Genomic DNA, 24,934 nt, shown 5'->3' with positions numbered 1-24,934 from the left:
TGGCTACACTCACACTTTACAGCGCTGCAACTTTTGCGCTCAAGGGTGTGAAAAAACACCCCCCTGAGCGCTGCAAGATACAGCGCTGTAAAGCGTCAGTGTAATCAGGGCGGCAGCACTGGGAGCGCGGCTCCCAGCGCTGCACGCTACACCCGTAAAGGATGTGGTTTACGTGCAGCGCTGGGAGAGCTCTCTCCCAGCACTGCCGCTCCGACCACACTCACACGGCGCGGCACCGCTTTGAAATTCCAAGTGTAGCCATACCCCGAGTGTTCACAGGGCCAGGACTTGTGCACATGGTCCCCTGGGGAGGGGCACTTGGTAGATCTCCAGCTGCTGCTCTCAGGCAGCCCTCCTGATGAATGCCCTCCCAGCTTTTCTAGTGTGGCTGGCTCCCCCTTCTGCCCACCCTCCCTCATGGTGATGGGGGCGGGGCCCACCGCCTCCTGCACCGGGACCCTGCCACCCCAACCCTGTGCCTCCTGCCGGGCCTGCAGGATTGGCCCTGGCAGTGCCAATACGGAGATGTCAGGAAGAATAAACGCTCAGGGCTCACTGTGCTGGAACTAATGAAAACGAAGAGCTGGGAAGCTGGAGAATCATGCCCCCGAGGGAGCACTTTTCTCCCCACACGTGGGCCTGAGCGCCGGCCTGCCTGTCGGACGAGGAGCTGCATCACTGCCTCGTTAGCTGTCGCATGGAGGTTCCCTCTGCCTACTGCACAACCTGGGACAGGAGACTCCAAGGCTCTGCCTATCCTGAGCTGCTCTCACCCGAAGTCCAGCCATCAGGGGTGGCAAGGGGCCTGCCCGGCCATTGCCTGGTGGGGCAAACACATGGCATGTGATGGGTGGGTCGGGGCGTGCCATTGTGTGGCGTGGCCTTCTCCTCTCCCGGCGTGCCAGCATCACGCCATGGCGATGTCTCCTCTTGCAGCGTGGCGTGGGGGAGCAGCCTTGTGTCGTGATGCAGCTGCGTGACATGGCAGGGTCTTGCAAAGCCAGGGAGATGGGTCGTGCGATGCCACATCATGTTCACAAGCACGAGCACTGTCACTAGCAGCGGTCACGCCGTCGTCGCGCGATGCAGGGTCATGCGGGGCACCGTCCGGCTGCTGCAGTGCAGGGGTAGCGTGATGCAGCATCCTCATGTCATGACACAACGGATGCAGGGGTCACGTGGCCCAGAGCCCTCGTCTTGGAGTGTGTGTGCTGCAGTGTGACACGATGGAACATCTTGGTTTCAGCCGTGCGCTGGGTGGGAGCAGCAGCCACTAGTGATCGATTACAATCCCAGCACGAAGGCTGCTGTGGTCCGAGCCTCTTCACGCAGCAGCTGGTATTGCGCTGCCCTGACAGCAGACAGGGTCCAGTCATTGGCTGAACCAGAAGTCACTTGGATGGGGTCCCTTGGGCGAGGGTTGGGACTGCCCTGCTGAGCTGTGGATGAGTTCACTCCTCCATTGGGATGGCTGGCACTGGCGACTGACCCTTATAATACAGCTCGGGGAGCTTTTATTCCAGTGTGTTTCCTCCCTGGGAGAGGTGTCTTTCCCATCCTGATGGCCAAGCAAGGGGTACTGCCTACAACTGTGTCCCTGCCCCCGGGGTCCAGCTGGGAGGGAGGAGCCAGCGGAAGACTGGCCTGGGCAAACAGACTGCGAGGCCAAGAAATAGGCCTGGCGGGTGGGTGGGGAGAAGGAGCTGGCAAGGGCTGGCTGGCATCTGCCCACCCAGCAGTGGTTCCGGAGACTAGGCGAGGAAATGGAGTTGATTTGCTCCCTGGAGGTGGTGCCGACTCCCCCGCATTCCTGGCTGGTGCAGAGACAGCGAGGACGACACCGGAGAACAAAAAGTTTTGTTCCTGTGGAAACCGCAGCAGCAAAGTTGCAGTCGGAGCTGCGTGGAGGCTGATGAGGACGTGTGCCGGGTGGATGGGGGCTCTGTTGTGCACAGTTGAACCCCCGGCCCTGCAGAAGTGTGGGTAGGAGGCTGGGCATCAGGACGGCTGGGTTCTGTTGCTCTCTGGAAGACAGTTCAATCTGGTGGCTGGCATCTCGGGCTGCGAGTCAGGACTCGTGGGTTCTGTGACTTTCCCTAGAAGTTAGTATGGGGTGGTTAGAGGCGGGTGCTGTGGGTCAGGACTCCTGGGTTCTGTTCTCTTTGGGGCAGGGACCATCTGTGTTTGTACAAAGTCTAGCACTGCAGGCTCCTGGCCAGTGACTAGCGTCACTACGTGCTCCTGCAGTACAAATAATTCATAATAGTATTGCTGTGCCGTGTGCTCGTTAGCTCTTTTCACTTAGGCCTGTGAGCAGCCAGCCACTGGCTGGGGCTTAAGTCTCAGATGGTGGCGGCTGGGGTTGAGTTTGGATGGGTGCACAGACGTATGTCTCAAAGGGATTCTTGAGTTCTCTTGCCACTATGCTTGTCTGTGACCTTGGGGGAGTCACATTGCCCCTCTGTGCCTCAGTTTCCCCACGTGTCCAGCTGGAGTAATGCTGTTGCCCAGTGGGAAAGTCTGCGGACATGAGTGAGTTACGAGAGCTCTGGTAGCACTCTGACGCCAACCAGTGTACTATGGAGACCAGGATCCTCTTTCCCCATGAGGGACCCTGTCTTGGGGGGAGCTGCTGAGCTGCATGAATACAAAGGATGTAGGGGAGAGGTGCAGTCTTGGGCTCCAAAGCAGAGCTCCTTTGGGATTCATGTGGCTGCTGCTAGCGGGCCCTCGATAGATGCATTCCCTAGGGTCACGTAATCAGTAAGTCTGTTTCCTCTCTTCTAGGGGGCCTTGGATCCCATGGGACCCAGATCTAGACCTCCCCTGCTAGTGTTTTTGCAGCCCCCCAGCCCTATCCTGCATGGTGCTGTGTGGCCCCCTCTCCTTTTGAAATCACCAGGTGCTGATGGGGCCAGCACCTTGCAGGAAGAGTCCCCAGCTACCCAGATTCTGCAAAACCATCTGTTTTTTTGGCTCCCCATCCTACCCACCAGTTCTGCCATGAAGTCACGAGTCTCGCATCCTTCTTCAAAGCTTCACCAAACCAGCCAGCCTTCCGGGGCACTTTCCCACTCCCTCCCACCTCCAATCAGATCCAGCTCCTTCCCATCTACCCACGAGCTGAGGACTCCAGCATGCTGGGTTTGGTCCTCTGCTCCAGGCCCCATGCTTGGCAGCGATTTCCAGCCCCACCAGAGCTCCTTGGACTCCGGCTAGCTTTGAGCCCTTGGCGCTGCAAACACAATGCTGCAGCAATCATGCTGGCTTCCCCATTCCTGTCCTGACATACTTGCAGCAGCCAGAGTGTCTACAGCTGCACATTACAGGCAGGTGCGTCATGCTGGTGGTTCTTGTGAGATCGGACCCTGGAAACGGTCCCTGTTCTCTGCTCTGAGAGCGCTGCGCTAGCACAGATAGAGCAAACCTTCATCCTCGCACCGGCGTGACTTTCACCTGCCTTGCCCCGACCTCCTCCCCCAGATCCCCTCCCTCCTGGATCTCCCACCTTTAGCGTTCTACCCGCTACTCTGGCTGTATCTCAGATCACGCGTGGGCTCCTGCTGCAGCCTCCGAGGTCAGCCCAGCTCACGTCGCAGATGCAAAGTCCCTCTTAAAAGCAACTCTTCCGCCCTGATTTAATAAGGCAGCTGCCATCTGTTATTTTATTAATGAGTTATTAAATTCCCGTTTGAGGTGAAGCAGCTGCAGCTCTAGGATCATTCCCAAGAAATATGTTTTTAATGATCCGTTGGTTCCTAGTTAATGTACAACAGGTGCCCGCAGGAGCCTATGTGTCCTCGCAGAGTCCCGCTCTGACGAGGTGTCGTCCTGACTCCAGAGAGCCCCCCACACTGTCGTGGCCCCAAAGTCTTTGGTAGAAGGTTTCGATCCGTCAGTCCCTGCTGTGCTCCCTCGGGACAGGATGTGGGGAGTAGCCAGGAAAATCGGTAGCATTCGGTCTGTTCTCCCCCGGCTTATCACAAGCCCCATGTGGCTATCTGCTTGAGACCTTTAGAGATACTGGCTACATTTTGCCCCCTCTCCACTCCAGCAAGAGGAGTTGGAATCCCCTCCCTGCTCTCCCATGGGGAGGGGGCTCAGACTCTGGGGACAGCCCGCTGGTTCCCTGTGAGCTCTGTATCCGCTGTAGCTGAGCGCCTCGCTGCCAGGAGTTCAGGTATCTCTAGCTCACCCAGTCCGTGGCCATCGAGGTGGGGAATTTGCACCAACCGTGATGTGAATGGGACTGAGACCCAGCAGCCTCATTGCACGTGGGCCGCCCACCAGTAACCCGGCTGCCCTGGGCTGAATTTGAACCAGCGACCTAGCAGCAGCAAGGTTGCTGGGATGGTGAGGGGAACGAGTTTACCCGTTTCCTCCTGCACGGCCATGGCAGCTTGCGAAGTGCAGCTCAGGATAACAGGCTCGTCACGGCGTCCCTGATCGCTGTGCCAAATTCAGCTGTTAATTAAAAGGGCTCTTGCCCCAGTTTATTACATTGCTGAATAGGGTGGGGGCACTTGCTCACCTGCTTCTCTCCCCAAATTACCTGTCACCTGTGATCTTTGCAGAAGGTCAGGGGAAGGGACAGAGGGGGGCTGGAGAGATGCAGCCAGCGTGTCGCATTGATTCCTGAGCATTGTCCCGGGGAGCGTCTGACAGAGCCAGTGAAACCCTGGCTAAAGCCGCCCTGTGAACATTTAACAGGCTGCAGTGATTATGTCGTGTGCAGCAGTTTGGAGCAAACCAAGGGCTGTGGGGAGGGGACTTTCTGCTGTCCGTCCGTGGCCGTGTGTGTGAATGCGGGTGTGTGCATGCAGCGCATTTGCAGGCAGGGGCAGTGTGTGTGTGTGCAGGTGGGGTGTGTGCAGGCGGAGTGGGAGTGTGCATGTGTGTTGCCATGGCCCCAGAAGCTAAGGATATTCTGACCCAGAACTGTCTTGCTGATCTGATTGGTACCTGTTGCATCTGGGGGGAGGGAGAGGTGACTGCATCCCAGGTCCTGGCTTGTTCCTCTGCCAAGCAGATGCTGCCTCCTTTGTTCTGTATTTAGCAGGGGGACGCGCCTGTTTTCTCTGATTTTTTGGGGGACTGTTCTCAGCGCTCGCCCGGCTCTCTCCCTCCTTTCCCCCAGGGCCGTGCTGCTATAATTGGTGCCAGGTGGCTCTGATGATGATGCCGGGTGGTTTGGGAGCCTGTTAACCTCCCAGTTCAGAGCTGGCCACAGTTCGTTAGAGATGCCAGCCTGGCTGGTGCTAGCCAAGCTCAGCAGAGGAGACAGCTGGGCCCTCCAGTGCTGAGCTGATGCCTGTTGTGTGGGCAGTGCCCACTGGGACGTGGGATAGGCTGGCGCTGTCACGGCCTGCATGGCACTATGTGCATAAAGCCCCCAATTCTCCAGGGCTGTCACCACTGCCTCTTATACTAGATCTTAAATCAGCCAATCAGGATCCTCTCCCCATGGCCCTTATACCATCCCTGCGATCCCTGACACCGGTACTGCACCCCTGGATCATAGAATCACAGGACTGGAAGGGACCTTGAGAGGTGATCAAGTCCAGTCCCCTGCACTCATGGCAGGACTAAGTATCTAGACCCTCCCTGACAGGTGTTTGTCCAACCTGCTCTTAAAAATCCCCAATGATGGAGATTCCACAACCTCCCTAGGCAATTTATTCCAGTGCTTCACCACCCTGACAGTTGGGAAGTTTTTCCTAATGTCCAACCTAAACCTCCCTTGCTGCAATTTAAGCCCATAGCTTTTTGTCTTGTACTCAGAGGTTAATGAGAACAATTTTTCTCCATCCTCCTTGTAACAACCGTTTATGTATTTGAAAACTGTTATCATGTCCCCCCCAGGTCTTCTCTTTTCCAGAGTAAACAAACCCAATTTTTTCAATCTAGGTGTTTTCTAGACCTTTAATCATTTTTGTTGCTCTTCTCTGGACTTTCTTGAATTTGTCCACATCTTTTCTGAAATGTGGCGCCCAGAACTGCAGCTGAGGCCTAATCAGCACAGAGTAGAGCGGAAGAATGACTTCTCGTGTGGTACAACTCTCCTGCTAATATAGCCCAGAATGATGTCCGCTTTTTCTGCAACAGTGTTACACTGTTGATTCATATTGAGCTTGTGGTGCACCATGTGTGATGGAGTAGGGACTGTCTGTGTGGGGAACGGGAAAGCAGGGGATGTCTGTAGGTGAGGGACAGGTAGTCAGGTTGTAATGTGAGCCGGCAGGGGGGAGGGGGAGCTGCTGGGCGGAGGAGAAGGAAACAAAGGGTTTTTTTTCGGCCGGAGGAGGAGAGGCAGGACAGTTTGGGTTTGGGCTATGGGGAGGAATTCAGGGGATCCTAGCTGGGATCCAAGCACCCTGAACCCCCAGAAGGACTCAGTGGAGGGGTCCGGACTGTGCCTGCAAGCTCTGCTGTAACCTGTGTTCCTGCTGTCCAATAAACCTTCTGTTTTACTGGCTGGATAAAAGTCACTGTGGGTCCCAGGAAGAGGGGTGCAGGGCCAGACTCCGTGACACCATGACCCCCAGATCCCTTTCTGCAGTTCTCCTGCCTAGGCAGTCAGTTCCCATTTTGTATGTGTGCGATTGATCGTTCCTTCCTAAGTGGAGGACTTTGCATTTGTCCTTATTGAATTTCATCCTATTTATTTCAGACCATTTCTCCAGTTTGTTCAGATCATTTTGAATTTTAATCCGATCCTCCAAAGCACTTGCAACCCCTCCCGCTCTGGTATCATCTGCAGACTTAATAAGTGTACTCTGTATGCCATTAGCAAAATCAGTGATGGGGCAGGAGATAGCTGCATCAGGCTCTGCCATGGCATGGGCTGGGCGGTTCTGCGTTAGGCGAGCATCGGGCAGCCTCTGATTCGGTCTTGCCTCTGGGCCGGGGAAGCTGCATTTGGGGGGAAGGGCTGTGAATGTCCCAGTGTCCCATGAGAGGTTTTCTATCCACTCTAGTAGATGCAGATGCAGAGCAGAGATCCCAGGGTAAGTTTTCCCTCTGGGAGATGAGTGGGGAAACTCCAGTCATGGAGACTTTCCAACAAGGCACTGGGCATCTGGCACTGCCTGCCTCTGTGCCAGGGGCACAACAGCCCTAGGGACCCAGTGGGAGCCTGAGGTACCAGCACCCACTCTGGGCAGGAGCACTTTGTTTGCTGGGCTGTCAGACTGGGATCCTCCCCAGTCCCTGACACTCTGGTCTCTCCCATCAGCTGCCCTTTGGCCTGCAGGCAGGCAGTTGGCGCTCACACCCCCGGAAGGCCATTGGCAGCGCCAGGAAGCTGGTGTGGAGAGCAGGGAAAGCCAGGGTGAATCTGGACGAAGGACGCTCCCTTGCCTGGTTGTGCTGGCAGGGGTTTCTGCTGGGATCATCTCAGAGCCTCTTCGCCATGGAGAATCTCTCTCTGCTTCCTAGCCCCCCTGGAGCAGTGCCATGGTCCCACAGGGCTCCCAAAGGCCTGGTGCCACCACATTACAAACCACGCCAACATGTGGGCACGCATGTCCATAGTGGGCATAAAGTGTGAATTATCTCTGTTTCCCTGCACCCGGAGGAGCAGAAAGAGCTGCTGGGGCAGGGTGAGCCCCACACTTCCATGGGGCTGGCACCGAGGAGTTGAAAGTGGCCGGGGATCTCTGACCTGTGCTTGGCAGGGGCTCAGATGGGGTGATCTGTGAGCCGGTAAAGCAGGGTCTGTGAAGGCTGGTGGGCAGAGGCTATGGCCCTGGAGAAGGGGGTCTGTCACCATCTGTGTCAGTTGTACTGGGCTGGGTGCTGCAGGGAAACGCCGGCCGTTCGGCAGCGGGCATCTGGCCAAGCCGCAGGGGTTTGGTTTGTGGTTTGGGATTAGCGCTGAGGAAATATGGCCGATGTTCTCCTGCTCTCAGAGGAAAGTACGGCTGTCCTCCACTCTCCTCCAGCGAAGGGTTAACCAAGGGCTTGGCAAACACGAGCTGCCCTCCCAGGCGCCTTGCGGCATCTGCTCCATTGCAGATGGGGAAACGGTGAGACTGGCCCCCAGACGGGAACCCAGATGTCCTGTTCTCACCTCACCGCCCACTCCCTGCAGAGTCAGAACTAGAACCCAGTGGGAGCAGGATTTCTTATTTGTATTGCTCTCACTCCTCAGCCCCAGCCACGGCCCAGGTCCTGGTCGCGCTCGGTGCTGCACAGAGCAAACCCAAAGTCCCTGCCCCATAGCCCCTAGGAAGCCCCCAGTTGGCGCCTCTTGTCAGTGCCAGGTGCCCTCCGTAGCTCCATGCTCCCTGGCCAGCCTTGGGGGCGAAGGGGAAGCTGTGGGACCCCCCCCCCCCGCTACTACGTGAGCTGCTGGATTCTTGGGTGGGGGATGGCAGGGTGTGTGACTTGGGCGGGAGGCGGAGACGGAGACTGGGATGGACAGACTTGGGGGGCCTTGGATGGGAATCACCCCCCTCAAGAGTCATAAAGCTCTGCCCCCTTTAACTCCTTCAGTCCCACTGGTGCAGTGACGCCCACAGATGCAGCTGTCTGGCATTGCTCAGGATTGGATGCTCTACCGCTCCCCTGCCCAATTCTCCTTTGTCCTCCCCTAGGCTGACTGGCTGCGCTACCTGCCAGCAGAGCAGATGCTGCGCGCCCTGGGCAAGGCCAAACCCCTTTGTTACTGGCCTGTGCAACATCGAGCATAGCTTCAGGCTCAGGCTGCCGTAATGTATATATCTGGGGAGGGCTGTATCTCAGGAATCCCTTGCTCAAATGTCCCCAAATTTAGTTCACTAACCCTACTGCACGCGCCCACGAGGCACCCCAGGTTTCACAGCAATATGGGTAAGGATATGGATCTTAGAGCACTTGGAAGAGACTACCCAAACTCCGGAGCGCTGGTGCTCTGCTGCGATAATGGCTCCTTGTTCTGCTGCAGCTCAGTAAGGCTCTATCTGTCTGTCTGTTTCTCCCTCCTGCAGGGCAAATGACATAGGATGACCCCTGCTGGTCCCCTCTTACTGTCTGTAATATCGTCTCTCTTGTGGCTAACGTGGGGCTTCGACCCAGCTCCCAGCGCCTGCTCAGCTCTGGCCTCCGGGGTTCTCTACGGCTCGTTCTCGCTCAAGGACCTCTTCCCCACCATTGCCACCGGCTGCTCGTGGACCCTGGAGAACCCCGACCCCACCAAGTACTCCCTGTACCTCAAGTTCAACCGGGAGGAGCAGGTGTGCACCCACTTCTCTCCCATGGTGCTGCCACTCGACCATTACCTCGCCAACTACACCTGCGGCCCGCAGGGAGACGCGGGGCCACCCCCCTGGGGCCAGGAGGACAGGGAGGAGGAAGAGGAGGCCCGACTGGAGCTGTGCCAGGGTGCCAGCCCCATCACCTTCCTGCACTTCGACAAGAACTTTGTACAGCTGTGCCTGGCCGCCGAGCCTGAGGCCGCGCCCCGGCTGCTGGCCCCCGACGCCCTGGAGTTCCGCTTCGTGGAGGTGCTGCTCATCAACAACAACAACTCCAGCCAGTTCACCTGTGGGGTGCTGTGCCGCTGGTTCGAGGAGTGTCTGCGGCTGGGGGAACAGGGGGCGCGACGCTGCGGCCTTGCCCAGGCGAGCTGCAGCTGCCAGGCCGAGGTCCCGCCGGTGCCCCGGCAAAACGAGACTCTCTCCAATGCCCTGCCGTCAGCCGGCGCCCCGGCCGCCACGAGCAGCAGCCAGTGCTGCGTGACCGAGCTGCATTCTGGGAATGCGAATGATTTATACGCGCCGGAGATTAAATACGGTAAGGGGCTGCCGGGGCCTGGAGGAGGGCGGGGGGTTGAGAGTAATGGAGCCACAGCCGGCTCGGGCTGCATTTGATCACTGGGTGCTGAGAGGGGGATGGAATTTGGCCCCTTCCGCCTCCGGGAATCTACTTTCCCTGTTAGCACTCTGGCGCTCGTGCACGCTAGTCGTCATCTGTAGTGATTACAGCCGTGGGCTAGTGCATGGGAGGGGGCAAAGTGACCCGTCTGGCTCCAGTCTGTGCTGAGCGGAGACGGGGAGCTAGTGGAGTTGGTTTATAACCAGAGCACTCAGCTCCAGTCCACCCGAGTGACGCCCACAATGGCGTTTGGCCCGTTAGCATCCTGCCCTTGGTTTGCTGCGAGTTCATGTTGCTGCTTGGCCTGGAAGGAATCCAGCTCGAGCCCCGTTCCAGTCTCTGCCCCCGGCTTCCGGAGCAGGTGTGTGTGCAGGGGGTGTGTGCAGAGGAGCCGCTGCACCGCCAGCTGGGTGCGATGTGTTGCTTTGCGATGCTCTGGTTGGGTTTCGAGGTTGTAGTGTGATGGGACCTGGCAGCTTTGGGGTGCACTAGGGCATGGTGAGTCTGCCCAGATGGCCCCGGCGGCACCCCTGCGCCCTGGCTGTGCGGAGGTGTCTGGCGTCAGGCTGGCGAAGGGGAAAGGTTTGATGGTTAGGCCGCATTGAGCACATCGGTTTGCAGTGCTCCGCCAGCTTTCTTTACCCGTTGTGGTTTCCTGGCTCTGGGGCAGGCTCTGAGGCCTTTCTCTTGGATGCAGTGGCTCCGTGCGCTTCCCCCAGGGTGCATCGAACATACTGACCTGAAGGCTGCTTAGAACAGACCCCAGGCACCTTCCCCAGCACTGCTTGTGCCCAGCGTGGGCTGCATGGGCTGCTCCGGGTGCCGTCCATTCTAGAGCGGGAAGGGGAGCGGCTCCCCTGTCTCCTTGGCAGCTGGATTCTGGGATGGTCGGGGGACGGGGGCGTGGAATGGGGAAGGCCACATGCAGTGTGGTGCTAAATCCAGCAGGGGGCAGAATGGACTTCAGGGCTGAGTTGCTCCCAGAGCAGGTTCCCTGGGGCGCTTGCACAAGGTGGGGAGGAGTTTGCAGTTCACATGCTGTATTTACCCCCTCCCCTCCCAATCCATGGCATGGGGGCCATTGGGCCGGGGATCTCATTGGCACCATCTTCCCTCTTGGCTGGGCGTCGGTGGGCGTGATCAGCAGCTGATTTCCCATCCATCTCTGCTGTGCTGAGACCTGCATCCCACTGCCTGGCTGACGTGAGTTCCCTGGGCTGACCCAGCAGCCTCTCCTGAATCCCAGGCCTTGGAACCCTCATCCCCATCAGAACAGTCCCTCTCAGAGGCCTTTGCGGGAGGCTTGAGGCTGGCGCTCAGCTGCGAGCAGGAGAGAGCGAAAGGCCCCACGGGGCAGCTGCGTCCCTAAAGGGAGCTGGAGTTTTGCCCATCTCTTCTGCGCTCCCCTCACGGGGGTGGATCCGGGGCATCATCTGGCACACCGAGAGAAGGCATGGGAAAGCCACGGGGGGGAGGGGGGGAGAGGCTGTGAGTGGGGGGATCCACCCTGCACCCCGCCGGCGGCTGCATCATTCACTGGAGTCAATGGAAAGATGGGAATCCAAGGGCTTGAGTCAGGCCCCAGAATTCTGCCCCCCCCCCCGCCCCCGCCCCAACTTACCCCTGGTATGAGTGAATTCAGGCCATGGAGATTTCTCCTCCTCCCTTCTCCCTCCGGCAATGGGAATGTAAATACTTTTAGAGCCTTTCCCTGTTGATCCTGCCCCACGTAGCACAGCCCTTGCCCTCCCTCCTGAGGCTGGGGACTTCTCCCCAGCTCCTTGCTGCTGCCGCGGCTGTCTGGATGACTGAAGCACCTGGGGCAGGAGCCTTGTCATCCTGCACTGGTGGAGACGGCAGCAAACAATTGACAGGTAAAATGACCGTTCCTGTGACAAATTACCCCTGACTGCAGCGGGGCAGGTGCCTGTTATTCCAGCCAGGCTAGAAAGGCATGCGGCAGAGCTCTGCGGGCTATTAACCAGGAGGAATGAGGCCATTTGCTTGTTATAGAATCTCATGAACCTAAAGTGAAATTAAAGCTCCAGAGCGTCCCTGCTGGATGGCTGGGCTGGTTCTCGCGGCCCTGGCAAAGCAGGGCTGGGTGGCCCACACTGTGGGATGCCTGCTGCTTTGAGCCACTCCGCAGAGACGTGTGAGGGGGTGTGTGTGCCCAGCTCTGCCAGGGCCAGTCTGCATCTGCCACTGCCCCCACCCTTCGAGCCAGTCTGGGGCAGCTCCGCCAGTGCATCTCGGTCCGGACCCACAGCGCCCCTGGCTCTTCCAGCCCTGGACCTCCCCCAGTCAGTTCTGCCAGTGCATCTCGGTCCGGACCCACAGCACCCCCTGCTCTTCCAGCCCTGGACCTCCCCCAGCCAGTTCCACCAGTGCATCTCAGTCCGGACCCACAGCGCCCCCGGCTCTTCCAGCCTTGGGCCACCCCACTGCTCTGCCAGTGCATCTTGGTCCGGACCCACGCAGTCTTCAGACTCTGGACTCTTTGTTTCCCCTGCCAAGCTCTTCAGTGACAGCTGGCTGGTGCATCGGCCCTTTGGGCCCCGGAGCCCTCTGGCCAGTGGCCCTGCTGGCTCATGCACTCAGCTGAGTGCTTGCTTTTTAAGGGGTAGGGACCATCGGGCTGACGAGGGCTCTGTGTGTTTGGAGGGGATCGGCAGCATTGTGTAAATCAAACTGTGCGAGATCCGAATTGGTGCCAGAATTGGGAGCTGTGGCCAGGAGTAGCCGCCCCGTGGGCCAGTGCAGATGTTCCCCCAGCCTGACGGGAGCCGGGGCTAGCTGGGAGGGCGGCGGAGCAGTTTGGCAGGGCCCTGTCCTTATCTGGGATGCTGCTTCCTGCTGTTCTCATCGGCTCACGCCTGTGGCATTACTGGCTCTTTACTGGGCTTCAGCATTTCTATCCAGAGCTAAATGCCTTCCTGGGCAAATCCCTCCGAATAATCCCTGCTCTCTTCCAGCCACGTGGTTATAAACCGCTTCCTTCCAAGGGAGATCTCGGTGTGCTTTTTTCAAATGCAAATTTAGATGGAAGGCTAGGAGCCGGTGGCCTGGCGCAGATGCTTTCCCTGGGCGGATCTGCGCTTGGACCCTGCAGAGCCCACGGGTAGGGGACAGGTCCCTGCAGGGCTTGGGAGAGCCAGCACCCCTGGTGTGTCCTTGGAGCGGGCTGCCTTGACGTCTGTGTGTTAGTCTGGGGACCGTAGGCTGACTGCGCAGTCCCGCCGTGGTTGGCTTCGGGCTGCCCTGGGACAGTACAGGGTTCCAGGAGTGGGTGCTGATGCCCTGTTGTCTAGGGTTACGAGATGTGACGAAGTCGGGCTGTTCCTAATGTTTCCTCTGAATACTGGGTGGGTGCCTCAGTTTCTGGCTGACACTCTGTCTCTGTGGCAGCTAATGGCCAGGGCCCTTCCCCGCTGCAAGGGGATGCTAAAGCTGTGGGAGAACAAAGAGATCAGAGACCTCCTGGCCCGGGAAAGAGACAAAGCCAGAGAAGAAGGGGCTGGAGGGGGTTGGGAAGTGAGGGCAGATGTGGGGGTCTGACTCACTGCCCCCAGCATGGACCCGGCTTAGGGGTCCTGTTCTCTGGACCTACAAGCTCTGTTTTAGACCATGTTCCTGTCGTCTAATAAACCTCTGTTTTACTGGCTGGCTCAGAGTCACGTCTGACTGCGAAGTGGGGGTGGGTGCAGCACCCTCTGGACCCCACCTGGGTGGACTCACTGGGGGAAGCGCACGGAGGGGCATGTGCTGAATGCTCCAAGGAGAGACCCAGGATGGTGGAAGCCGTGTGAGCTCCTTGCCCTGGAGATAGTCTGCTCCAAGGGAGAGGAGGCTCCCCAAAGTCCTGACTGGCTTGGTGGGGAGCAGTTCCAAAGTATCACCCGGGGACTCCGTGACAAATCCACAGTGCAGAAAGCCCTCCCAAACCCCAGCCAAAAACAACCCCTTTGGGTCTCTGAGTCTGGATCACCTGGCTTGGGCTTGCGCTACGAAGCTAAACAGAGATGTAGACATTCCTGCTGGGCTCCGAGAGCCGGCAAGGTGGGGGTGTCTCCGCGTCCAGGCCCCAGACCAAGCAGGAACGGCGACACTGCTAGTTTTGGCCCTGTACCACAAGCCTGAGTCAGCTGCCCCAGGCTTGGATACTTGCTGTCCAGTGTTTGTTTATAATTTTTTTTGCAGCAGAAAGGCGCCCTGGGGCTCCCTGTGAGAAGAGGCTGGCGAGGTATCACCTGTCCTGTTGGGTAGCTGCTTGGGCAGAATTCTGCCTGCGTGTGTTGATAATTTCGATGGAGAATGTCCATGTTTATTTGTAAACAGGGTTTTTTCCATGTGTATGGATAAAAATGTTCACAGTTGTGGGACGTTATGGGGGGAGTGGTCAGGCAGTAATTACTTAGAGGCAGTAAAAGTTCAAGCTTCTTGTGTGATGGGGGATAAGTCGCTGGATCTCTCGGGATTCAGGTTCTGCATCTGGGGAGGAAGGATATGCCCTTCTCCGACCCCTTGGTTGTCCATGTAGATCATGAGAGCAGGGCAGGGGCTGTCTCTCGCTGTGTGTTTGTGCAGAGCCCGGCACAGTGGGGTCCTGCTCTGTCCTGAGGCTACAGTTGCTGCTGTAATACAAGTGGGTATTACGCAGCATGGGCCATGTTCAATGGGCTGGAGCTCTCCGGATCCCAGGGCAGGCTGGAGTTCGGTGGAATTCTCCATGGTGCAGTCTGTCCTTGGTCTCTCGCTACCAGCCCGTGCCTGTTGGGGTGAAGGCTTTTGCAGTGTGGCCATGTGAGCAGAGACCCCTCCAAACTCACTACAGGCCAGCTCCCCAGCAGCCAGCACTGTCCTGGGCCAGATGCAGGTGGGTGGTCTCGAGGGGAGGGGTGCCTGGCAGAGCTGCATGGCGCGATCGCCCGTGTCCCGCGCCGCCTGGGGATCTCTGAGGCTGCTGTTCTGAGCAGGCTCCCTGCCTCTGTGAGTGCCCAAGCGGAGATTGTTCTGGAAGGGCAGTTGCCTGAACTCGGTTACCTTCGCCAAATTATGTTTGACATTCAATTAAACCCACAAGGCACCTGGATGTAAAATGTTATTGTAGAGATGAAGTCGCAGGGGTAATTCATTTTATTGGCAGGATCATCACGGGCAGGGTTGGCAGGGATTGCTGGAGACAGCCTGGGCCTTGGGAGCACATTGACAGCTCACACCACAGAGCATGCTACAGCCTGGGCTGAGCTGGGGTGCCAGCATGTGGTGCCCGGACCGATCAGCTTTGCTCGTGGGATCGACTGCCGGATTTGGGACACGACTGGACTGGCATATTGCTGGACATTGGCATGTGTGAAGAAATGGGAATGTTCTTAATGTTCTTAATGTCTGAATACTGTGTTGGTGCCTCAGTGTCCCCTAGGCAGTTCTTACTATCTAGGTGGTGGAATAAGGGTGTGTGATTGCTGCAGAGGAAGGAGCCAGTGCACCTAAATGCCTGGCACTCTGTCTCCTAGCAACTGATGGTCTGGGCCCCTCCTCTGCAAAGGTGCCAGCTGAAGGTGTTGGAGACAAAGGGATCAGGTGACCTCCTGGCCCGGGAAAGGAGCTGAGCAGAGAGGAGGGGCTGGAGGGGTTGGTTAGTCTGGAGCTACCTGGGGACAAGGAGTGAAGTGCAGACCTAGGGGTCTGGCTCACTGCCCCCCAGAATGGACCCGGCCGAGGGGTCCGGTTCGCTGTATCTACAAGCTCTGTTTTAGACCCTGTTCCTGTCATCGAATAAACCTCTGTTTTATTGGCTGGCTGAGAGTCACGTCTGACTGCAAAGTGGGGGTGCAGGACTCTGTGGCTTTCCCAGGACCCCACCGGGGTGGGCTCGCTGTGGGAAGCACACGGAGGGGCAGAGGATACTGAATGCTCCAAGGAGAGACCCAGGAGGTGAAGCCGTGTGAGCTTCTTGCCCTGAACAAATCTGCTCCAAGGGAGAGGAGGCTCCCCACAGTCCTGCCTGGCTTTGTGGGGAGCAGTTCCAGAGCATCGCCCAGTGACTCTGTGACAGCATGTAGTGCCACTGCCTCCCTCGCATGCCTGTCCTGAGCCCCCTGTTTGTGATCCTGTCCTCCCATGTCACGCAGCTCAGAGGCCCCTCTGCTATACAGATCCCTTGGACAGATCAGCGTTCCCACCTTTCTAGGAGCGCCGCATGTTCCTGCATGCTCATGTGCGTGTGTGTGCTCACATTCTTGCACACTCACATGCACTCTTCATTCTCACATGCTTGCACGCTGTCTTTTACATTTGTACACATGCCTGTGGCATGGCATGCTGACACTTACACATCCTTCACTCTTGCGCACTTGCACACAATGCATCATTTTTCACATTTACACACTTGTGCATGCTATGGCTCCCTCACTCTCGCGCACATTCTTCAACCTTGCATAGCTGCACACTTGTGCACATTGTCACACACATTCCAGCTTGCCCATGGGTGTTCTTTGGCTTGCTCCTGCACATATTTGTATTCCCATGTGCTTGTGCATCTTCTCCTCTGCCTTCTGCACTTTCCTTTCATGGCTGTATGTTAGTGCACGGTCTCATGCACACTCAGACACTCATGGCTGGGCATGTTTTTGTGCACTTAGGCATACACCTGGAGGCTGGACACAAACACAAAAGCATGGGAGTCTCTCTATGCGCAAGCAGAGAGCAGGGGGCAGCGCATCCGGGAACTGACAGAGATGTGGGTTAATCTGGGGAGGGAAGAGCTACTGACATGCTAGGCTGATAAACTTCCAGCTTTGTTAGAGTGTCAGCAAGCGTGTGAAAAGAGTGTGAGTGTGTGTGTATGTGTGTAATGAGTGTGTGTGCATGCGTGTGAGGCCACGGCTGGTGACAGAGATGCTGGCCTCACTCCAATGCTCTGCAGCGGGAAGCCTGCCTGGTCCTGGCTGGAGAAGCAGCGGGCATCCCGGCAGACGAGAGGACAGAGATGTTCATGTTCCCGAATGCTGGCCTGTAGCTGAAGGTGGCGGGTTGGGGCTGGTAACCGCTAGCTTGCCCCAGCCGGGACTCACACCTGGCATCCCCCCAAGTCCTGTCTGCATGGAGACGCCACTAAGAATAGCCCCCTGTTTGTCTTTCACATTCTCCATGGCAGGCTGGGCCGGGGGGCTGAATGCTGGGCTTTGATTCTGCATTGGCAAACGCCCAGCCGGGATCTCATCAGGCCTCCTCCAGGGACCTGGGGCCACACATTCCTCCTGGGACTGCGGGGGAATCATCACCCGCTCCTGCGTGCTCCCGATGGGACCAGGCCTGGCTCCTCCGGGGGTTGAAACCAGCTCCAAGAGCTGTGAGACCCATCACCCTGGCTACCAGCCCCCGGGGGTGTTGGAGCATCTGTACAGGGAGCTCTTTGGGGCGGTGCTCGGTGGTGAGCATGCAGCTGCCTGTCGCGTCGTTACTTGGTTGTGCCCTGTCCCTGGACAGGTCTGGGCTGTTGTGCCAGGGCAGAAGGCTCTCGGTGGAGGATCTGCTGCAGGCCTTCATTTCCTGGGCAAGCACAAAGACACACGCACATGTGCACACCCCCACCCACCCGCCCACCCTCTCTCTCACTCTGCTGTCTCACCCTGCCTGCGCTGCACACACACACGCTTCCTTCCGGCACCTGTGCGCTGCCCACGTTTGCATGGAGCTTTATCATCTGTAGGAACCTGGCAAATTCCGTGCCAGCCCAGAGGCTGTGGGCGAGCGTTAAGTGGGAGATTGGAGGAGAAGCTGTGTGTGGGGAGGGCGCATTTTAGCTGTGATCACGCCTGGAGCCTGTTCACAGCCGGCTCCCTCCAGAACACAGTCAGGATCTGTGCCATGGTGAGAAAACATTGGTGCTTGCAAAGGAAGCATCACATGCCGGGGGGCGTGGGGAAGGGGCTGCCAAGGGACTCCAGCCCTGCCCTCTGCAGCAGCCCCGATCTGCAAAGAGCTGCACAGGGGCTGGAAAGTCTCCATGGGAACCGAAGCCCAGCAGCTCCCTGGGTGGAAGCTGAGCCCAGGCAGAACAGGAACTGGGTTTGCTAACCGTGGAGGGCTCATGGGCCAGGGCTCCGTGGAGCGAGCCTGGGCCAGGATCTAGTTAAACCACCCAGGCACATGGACTGGTGTGTTTCTGGCGGCCCCGTGTCGGAGCCAGCTGAGCACGGCACATTCTGCTTCGGTTTTGCTCTGAATTTTTGGGTTCACTTGCTGCTGAAATGGGGAGGCACCGATCCGGAGGTGTAGAAAGAGTGGGCGGCAAGGTGTGATGGAGAGGATGCTGGAGTGGGAGCCACATGGCAGCCCCTAGCAGGGTAAATGGCCACGACGGGTCTCGTCCACCCCCCAGCTGCCTCCTCTGTAGGGTCCAGGCTCACAGATGGGCTGTGTGCTCCCAGCAGCCTTGGATGTTGTCACGGACTCACAGATCATGCCCACGCTTGGCCTTGTGCGGTCCGTGGGGGGTGCCCCTTTCAGTGAGACAGCCCTTCTTGGGGGTCCACTCTCTCTCAGGGTCAGGCCCCTCCACCTCCTGGAGCCGCACCTCTCTGAGCCTTAGCACACCCTTTTCTCGCCGTGGGCCCCCTCAGGGAGTCCACTCGCTCTGGACCCCCAGGCCCTCCACCCCCAAAGGAGTTGATGCAACCCTGTTCTCTAGATCTCAGTGACTCCCATCCAGCGTAAAACAGGAGGGTTTATTGAGCACTGAACACAGCTCAGGAAACTCTCAGGGTCTCAGACCTGGCCTCTCAGCACAGCACATCCCAGTCTCCCTGCATCCATGTGGGCCCTGCCTGCTCTCCCTCTCCAGCCCCAAGCGCCACTGCTTCCCAGCTGGGCATCTGAGATCACTAGCCCCAAGCCCTGCCTCTGTCCATTGTCTTCTCTCCAGGTAAACAGGGTTCTAAACCGGGTCCCCCGGACCTCCTCTCCTCGCTTCTGTCCTCTGACTGGAACTGGCTGGTTAGGTCACTGGGGTCCTCTCTTCACAGCCCATTGTCCTCCCACTGGCCAAAACTGGCTGCGACTCCTGAGCTGGGTCTCCGGGTCGTCAGGTCACCAGTCGCTGGGGTATCCGTCCTCTGGGCCATCGCTGGGGTCCTGAGTTCCCGCGCTGGTCCTCTGTAACAACAAAAGCCCTCTCCCCTCACCTCGTTAAACCAGTAACATCCAGAAACACTGAGTCCCACCCCCTCTGCCTGCAACCCACTGGAAAACCAAGGAAAATACAAGAAAATCCCCCACTTCGTCACAGACGTGAAGCCCTTCGTCTCGGTGGGGGAGACCAAACTTCCCCACGCGTCTGCGGGGCCAGCATGCTGGGGGGCGGAGCGCTGAGTGCGAATCCTGCTGGGCAGATAAAGCTGGCTGTGTTGTCCTCCCGCCCCCAAGCCCAGTCCCACCACCCATGCCAAGCAGGTTAAAACAGAGGTGGCTGAAAGCTGTTGGGTAGCCATGGCAACCGCCACGCTGCGGGGAGCTGGCTTCAGCAGGGTGATGAACAAGAAGGGAAGCGTGTGAGATTTGGGCAGGTGGCAGCCGGGCACAGGGGGTGGATGATCAGATGTAACGGACCAAAGGGAGACGTATCCTGGTGGGGTGGGCTAGGTGCAATCCCCAGGAAGTGGCCAGAGCCATGTTACTTGTGGAAAAATGGCCATGTGGGCGAGGCTGTGGGCTGGGACATGTGTGACCAGGTACAGTTCTTTGCTCGATGTCTGCCTCAGTTTCCCCATCAGTAAAATAGGAGGTGATGCTACTGGCTTGTCTCAGAGGCAATATGAGGATACCTGCAGTGCTGGGCAGGAGGGGCTCAGATACCCCAACGGCAGGCTGGATCAGGCAGCAAACAGATCTCCCGCTAGGCTGGCTGGCTGAGCTTGTCTGTGTCCATTGCATACATCACTGCAGAGGGTCATTGCCTGGGCGGTAGGAGTCGCTGCTGGGTGAAATGCTCTGGCCTGTGTCACCTGGGTAGCCAGGCTAGATGCTCAGAGCGGTGGGGCCTCTGGGTCTTAATATCTCTGGCTGCCCTAGATAGTCCCCCTCCTTCCTGGGGGAGCGTTAGCCAGTGGAGAGGGTGGGGGGAGCACAAGGTGTGTGTTTGACTTGCCTTCTTCCCTGTGGGGGATCACTCTGGTGTCAGCATTAAGTGCTTCTCTGCCTTCCCCTGAGCAGAGATGGGTGGGGGGAAGCAAGATCTTCTCTTGGACCCACTTCTGTGGGTGGGAGACACCAGCTTTCGAGCCACCCAGAGCTGGTCTGCAGGGCTGGGGGAGGTACTCCCAGCTACACACAGGTGGAGCAGCTCGTTCAGTGATCACACCCCTTAGTGCCGGAGGTGAAAAGTGAGCGGATTTCCCTGGAGGCTGAGGACTAAAGAAAGCCCCAGGCAGAGCGAGCCAGGAGGGGGCATGTCATAAATAGATGGGTAAGGGTTAATGTTTCTTTTACCTGAAAAGAGTGAACAAAGGGAACCAAACACCTGACCAGAGGACCAATCAAAAAAACTGGATTTTTAAAAGTCAGGGAGGGAATTGGGGACTCTGTGTCTTTTGTTTCTCCCGGCTATGGTGAGAACATTTTTCTTTCTACCTCCAAGCTTCTTTCTACTCTTCTGTTACCAAGTGTGAGTACAAAAGGAAAGCAATAGGTTGATATTGTAAGTTGGATTTACATATGTGTAATTGCTGGACTGGTTTAAATTGGCTATTTTTTGAATCAGACTGTTTATTCATATTTTCTTATTAGCAATATCCCTGTATTGATCTCTTAATGCAGTGTTTAGTTTATAGTCTATGTAATTTCTTTCTTTTTATATAAAGTTTTTTTCTTTTTGGAACTGGTTGAATTTCAGAGCGAGCCAGGAGGGGGCAGATGGAGATAAATGAGGGACAGGGAGAGACCTCTGGGCTCCAGCACTTCACACGGGGGCCTGTTGTGAAAGGCGTCTGAACTGGTCTGCCTGCAGGGAGCCAAGGGGGCCCAGCTGGAGCAGGCTGCTTGGCACTCAGTGTGGGGTGTGTGCAGGGCAGTTGGAGTTGGGAGTTTTGTGGGGTGCATTGGGGGCCCTTGTCTGGGGGAGCTCTGGGGCCCCAGTCTGGGGGGACTTTGGGGGGACAGTTTTTGGGAGGCTAATAGGGTGCATGGAGGTCGGGGGGCGTTCTGTGGGTGCATTATTGTGTTTGGCCCAATCACAGCCCTGGCTGTTCATGGCGTGAGGGTTTTCGCAGCTCTTGCCTGGCTGGGGTTTCGGTTAAGCAAATGTGGACAATCACGGTCACAGTTTGTTTGTTCCGCCCCCTGTTTCGGGGCGCCGCGGCTGGAGAGTCCTGGGGGATTGCTCCCCCTTTGCACTGTTTTACCTTCCTTTGCCTCTGCTTGATGTTTTCTCGCTCCTTATACACCATGGCCAACTTCTGCCCTGCAATACGCCCCACAACACCCATCAGTTCAGGGTAGCATGCTAGAACTCCCCTCTGTCTGTCCATTCTAATCTATAGACAAATCCAAATCTATTGGCTTCTCCCGCCACTGAAATGCAGCCACCTCTGGGGCGGAGCGCAGTAGCTATTTAACAGTCCCATTGCTTTAGGATAGGACGTGAAGAGTCCAAGTATCCAGTGGGGCCTGCAGAAGGGATTTGCGAGGCTGGATGAACTTAGCCGAGGTCGCTGGGGTGGGGTGATTTACCTGCATGTTAAACTATTTAGATCAAAATGACGGAGACCCACCACCGCGGCATACCTGGTAGTTCCTCTGGCTCGTGAGCATGGCAGCTCCTATGGCCAATCAGTTCTGTCTTGGCATCCCTGATGCAAGGTGCCTGCTCCCAGGCTGCGGTGCCAGCCCTGGCGGAGGTGGCTGGATCACTTCGCTCGTGATTTGGGGAGGGAATCTGCTGCCGTTTCCTAACTTGGGAGCCAATCGTCTCCCATGGAACCTTGTCCCTTCTGCTCCTCGCCTTGTCCTGCCCATGGGAGGAGGCTTTGCCCTGGGGTCACCATGTGCTCCTGCCTCCTGCCAGCTCGCCTGGGCCACCTCTTCAGCTTCCTGCTTGTTACTGACACCCAGTGGAGAAATTAGGGCCCCAGCAGATGACTCTAGGCATGGTCCATCTTGCTTGGTCTTCCTCTCTCATCCCGGTCTTTCTTTCTTTCTTTCCAGTGCTGTCCTCGGCACAGCTCCCTCCCTCACTCCCAGGCCCTAACCCCGTGGCTCTGAGGGCAGAGCAGCAGCGGAGAGAGGCTGCTCCGCAGAGAGCCATTAGCCAGAGACCCGAGGTACAGACCCTGCCGGGAAAAGCCCGAGCGAGGGGGAGCAGAGCCAGGAAGTGGCAGGGGAGGGACGCGAGAGGGAGGGGGCAGGCTGGGCTTGTTCCCTGGTGCAGGAGGCTCTGCAGAGCAGTAGCCTGGGATTTAGTACTTTCTGAAGGAAATTGAATTTGGTTTCTTAGTCGGATGTAAGTGGGTAAAGTGCCCTCGTATATCTAGTGAATTTATTATTTGTTCTGGGTACTCGCCGTGCCGTTCATAATTCCTGAGCGTTTTGAGTGGGGAGGCAGGCGGCTCTGCCCAGTCTGACCCGCCCTCAGCCGGTGGCTTTATCCACCTTCCAGTCTCCCCAGAGCTGGGCAGATCTTCGCGGGATCCCCGCTCTTGTGTCCTGCGGCTCCTAGGAGCCCTTCGGGCGCGGATTAGATTGAGTTGGAAGCAAAAGTTAGTAAATTTGGGTCCCTTTATAGCACCAATAAGTGTCAGCACAGTCAGCGCTCAGGTCAGCGGCCAGCATATGATTCATGCACAGCAGAGATACTGACAGGGCAGGTGCCTAATCCACCTAGCGGCAGCATCTGCCCCACGGGGAGGCAGGGTGGGGGAGGCCAAGAGTCCCCTCATGTGGGTATAGGGCAGGCACTGGAATGAGCATCTGGCAAGTCCAGTTTTGGTGGTGGTTGCGGGGCCTCTGAAACGGGTTCACTCCTGGTTCTGCCCTCCATTGCTGCCTCGTTCTCACAGGGCGCTGCTGGGAGGAAGTTCACGTTACCCTAATCTCAGCTGTCATTGCTGGGGCACTGCTGTGAGGAAGCTCGCACCACTCCACTCCTAGCTGGCCTTGCCAGGGCAGTGCTGGAGGGAAGCTCTTGCTGCTGGAAACCAGCTTCTCCAGGGTGGTGGCCGTGGGGCCGTCACTGGCAGCTACTGGAAGCCCAACAGTTCTGGAATGGGGGGTTCCTCCACTTTCCAAGCGTCTCTGCCCAGGACCATTATCCGGGATATTCGTTCCAGTCAGTGTCATCGCCGGCGCTCCCTGCTGTTTGTTTCCTGTGGTGTGAAGCACTGGCAGGCCAGCGACAGAGCTGTGTGCCAGGAGCACCGCAGATGGGAAGATGCACACAGCAGAAAGCAATAGCCACTGCTGGAGAGCCTCCCCAAACCACCCGGTGCTGGGCCAGATGGAATAACAGGAGCGGAGCAACCTGCACACTCTCCTTGACAGACAGGGCTTGGCATTGCTCTATGCACTGAGTAAAAACTCCAGGTGCTGCCTGGTTCCTATTAGCCGACTGGGTAGTGCAGGGAACGGCCTTGCATCCATTCAGGGTGGGAGTGGAGGAGGTTGTTAGAGCCAGTATGCCGATCTGCACATGTGTATGAGCGTCTTTGTGTGTGTTCACATGTGTGTGTCTGTCCATGCAGCAGTGCATGTCCTGGCATGTCTGTGTGTGTGTGTCTGCATGTCCTTTGTGTGTTCACGGAGGGCTCCTTTTTAATATCCCCCTCCTCCCTGTGGCTGCACAGAGGGAAGCATCCTGCTCGGGGAACACCCAGGGGAGAAGCTGGGGGGCTCTGTGTGCTACATCTGGCAGTAGCTACACAGGCGGGCCTCTGCTGGGAAAGGACCATGCTGCACACTGGCTGAGTGCCACGTCGCTCTTCATCGGCTGCTCCACAAAGGAATGTAACAGCCTACTGATGCTGCCAGCTTGTGACGTCACACGCGTAGCTCAGGGAGTCTGCTCAGCAGAGCTTCTGGCACTGAGGCCTGCGGTCGAGGGAGTCCTGCACTGGGAACGTGGTCCTGTCTGCGTGCTCCCCCACTCCAGGCTGGCGCAGGGATCCACCATCCATGGCACAGAGAGGAGATTATTTCCCCAAGATGTCCGCTGTCGTCCTATGGGTGGGGGAGGGAGTGGACTGGGGAGGAAGGTGTGAGGGGAGGAAGATGAATTGCGGGGAGGGTGGGAGAGCTGGGAGGGGGGGCTAGGAGTAAAAGGCGCCCCCCCCACCCGTGGCTAGCATGCGTCTTTGATGAGCACATCCACGTGCCTGTTAATTTCACGCTAAGCACCCTTGATGGATCTCTTGTTATTTTTGGTGAGCCGAGCCATCAATTTGTGGCACCTTGCTGCAGCAATCTGTTAGGTGGCGAGCAAAGAACACCGCCAGCAAATCAAACCCTGGCAGGCGGGCGGCCCCCTTCTCGGCTACCGAGTCAGCGTGGCACGTGGGGGAGCAGCCGGGATGAGTGGCGAAGGCCCAGGGCCGGGCTGCGCTGCGCGGAGTGTGCTACCGCAGTGAAGTACTGCGAGCGTGCAGCAGGCTGGCCGTGGGGTTAGCACCTGGAGAACGGGCATTGGTGTGCCCGCTTTCCGGAGTGGGTGTGCTTACGGGAGTGCCTTAGATCCATTGCACGGGGGCTCTGGGTCATGGGGGCAATGAGCGTTGCTGGCTGCCTGGCCTTCAGAGGGCAGCGTGCAAACCAGATGAAATCGCAGGGATCTGCAAAGCGATTTTGCAGCGAACTAGATGGTGCAAAAGGGTTGAATCACTCTGTGGGGGAAGGGAGCCCAGCTCGGCACAGGCAAGATCAGCCTTCTCCTAGAGAGTTTATTTTAACATGGGGTCTCCTAAGTGTCAAGAGACTAAGGCTGTTGCCCGGAGTCAGGCTCGGTGGGTGCAGGGGCTGGGTAAGTGTCCTCCCATGCGGCTGCGTCAGTGCATCTCAGACCTGCCCTGTAGCAGCACGTTGCAGTGCTGGC

The 24,934-nt window shown here is 57.7% G+C and overlaps 1 protein-coding gene across 6 annotated transcripts in view; it reads left to right on the top strand.

The window, feature by feature from the left end:
• The window catches only part of ADGRB2 (adhesion G protein-coupled receptor B2), a 168,825-nt gene that overhangs the window by 85,014 nt on the left and 58,877 nt on the right, over nucleotides 1-24,934 (top strand). For 5 of the 6 annotated variants that reach the window (XM_075060782.1, XM_032802674.2, XM_032802673.2 and 2 more), the window contains exon 2: nucleotides 8,970-9,774. The exons of the other annotated variant lie outside the window; for it this stretch is intronic. In XM_075060782.1, coding sequence (XP_074916883.1) covers nucleotides 8,985-9,774 — 790 coding nt within the window. In that variant the 5' untranslated portion in view covers nucleotides 8,970-8,984. The remainder of the gene's footprint in view (nucleotides 1-8,969; nucleotides 9,775-24,934) is intronic. 6 annotated transcript variants of the gene reach the window in all.

The sequence above is a fragment of the Chelonoidis abingdonii genome, chromosome 25 (assembly GCF_003597395.2).
Source record: "Chelonoidis abingdonii isolate Lonesome George chromosome 25, CheloAbing_2.0, whole genome shotgun sequence".
Lineage (NCBI taxonomy): Eukaryota > Metazoa > Chordata > Testudines > Testudinidae > Chelonoidis > Chelonoidis abingdonii.
The sequence above is the reverse complement of the archived record's forward strand: the minus strand, read 5'-3'. Positions and strand labels throughout refer to the sequence as shown.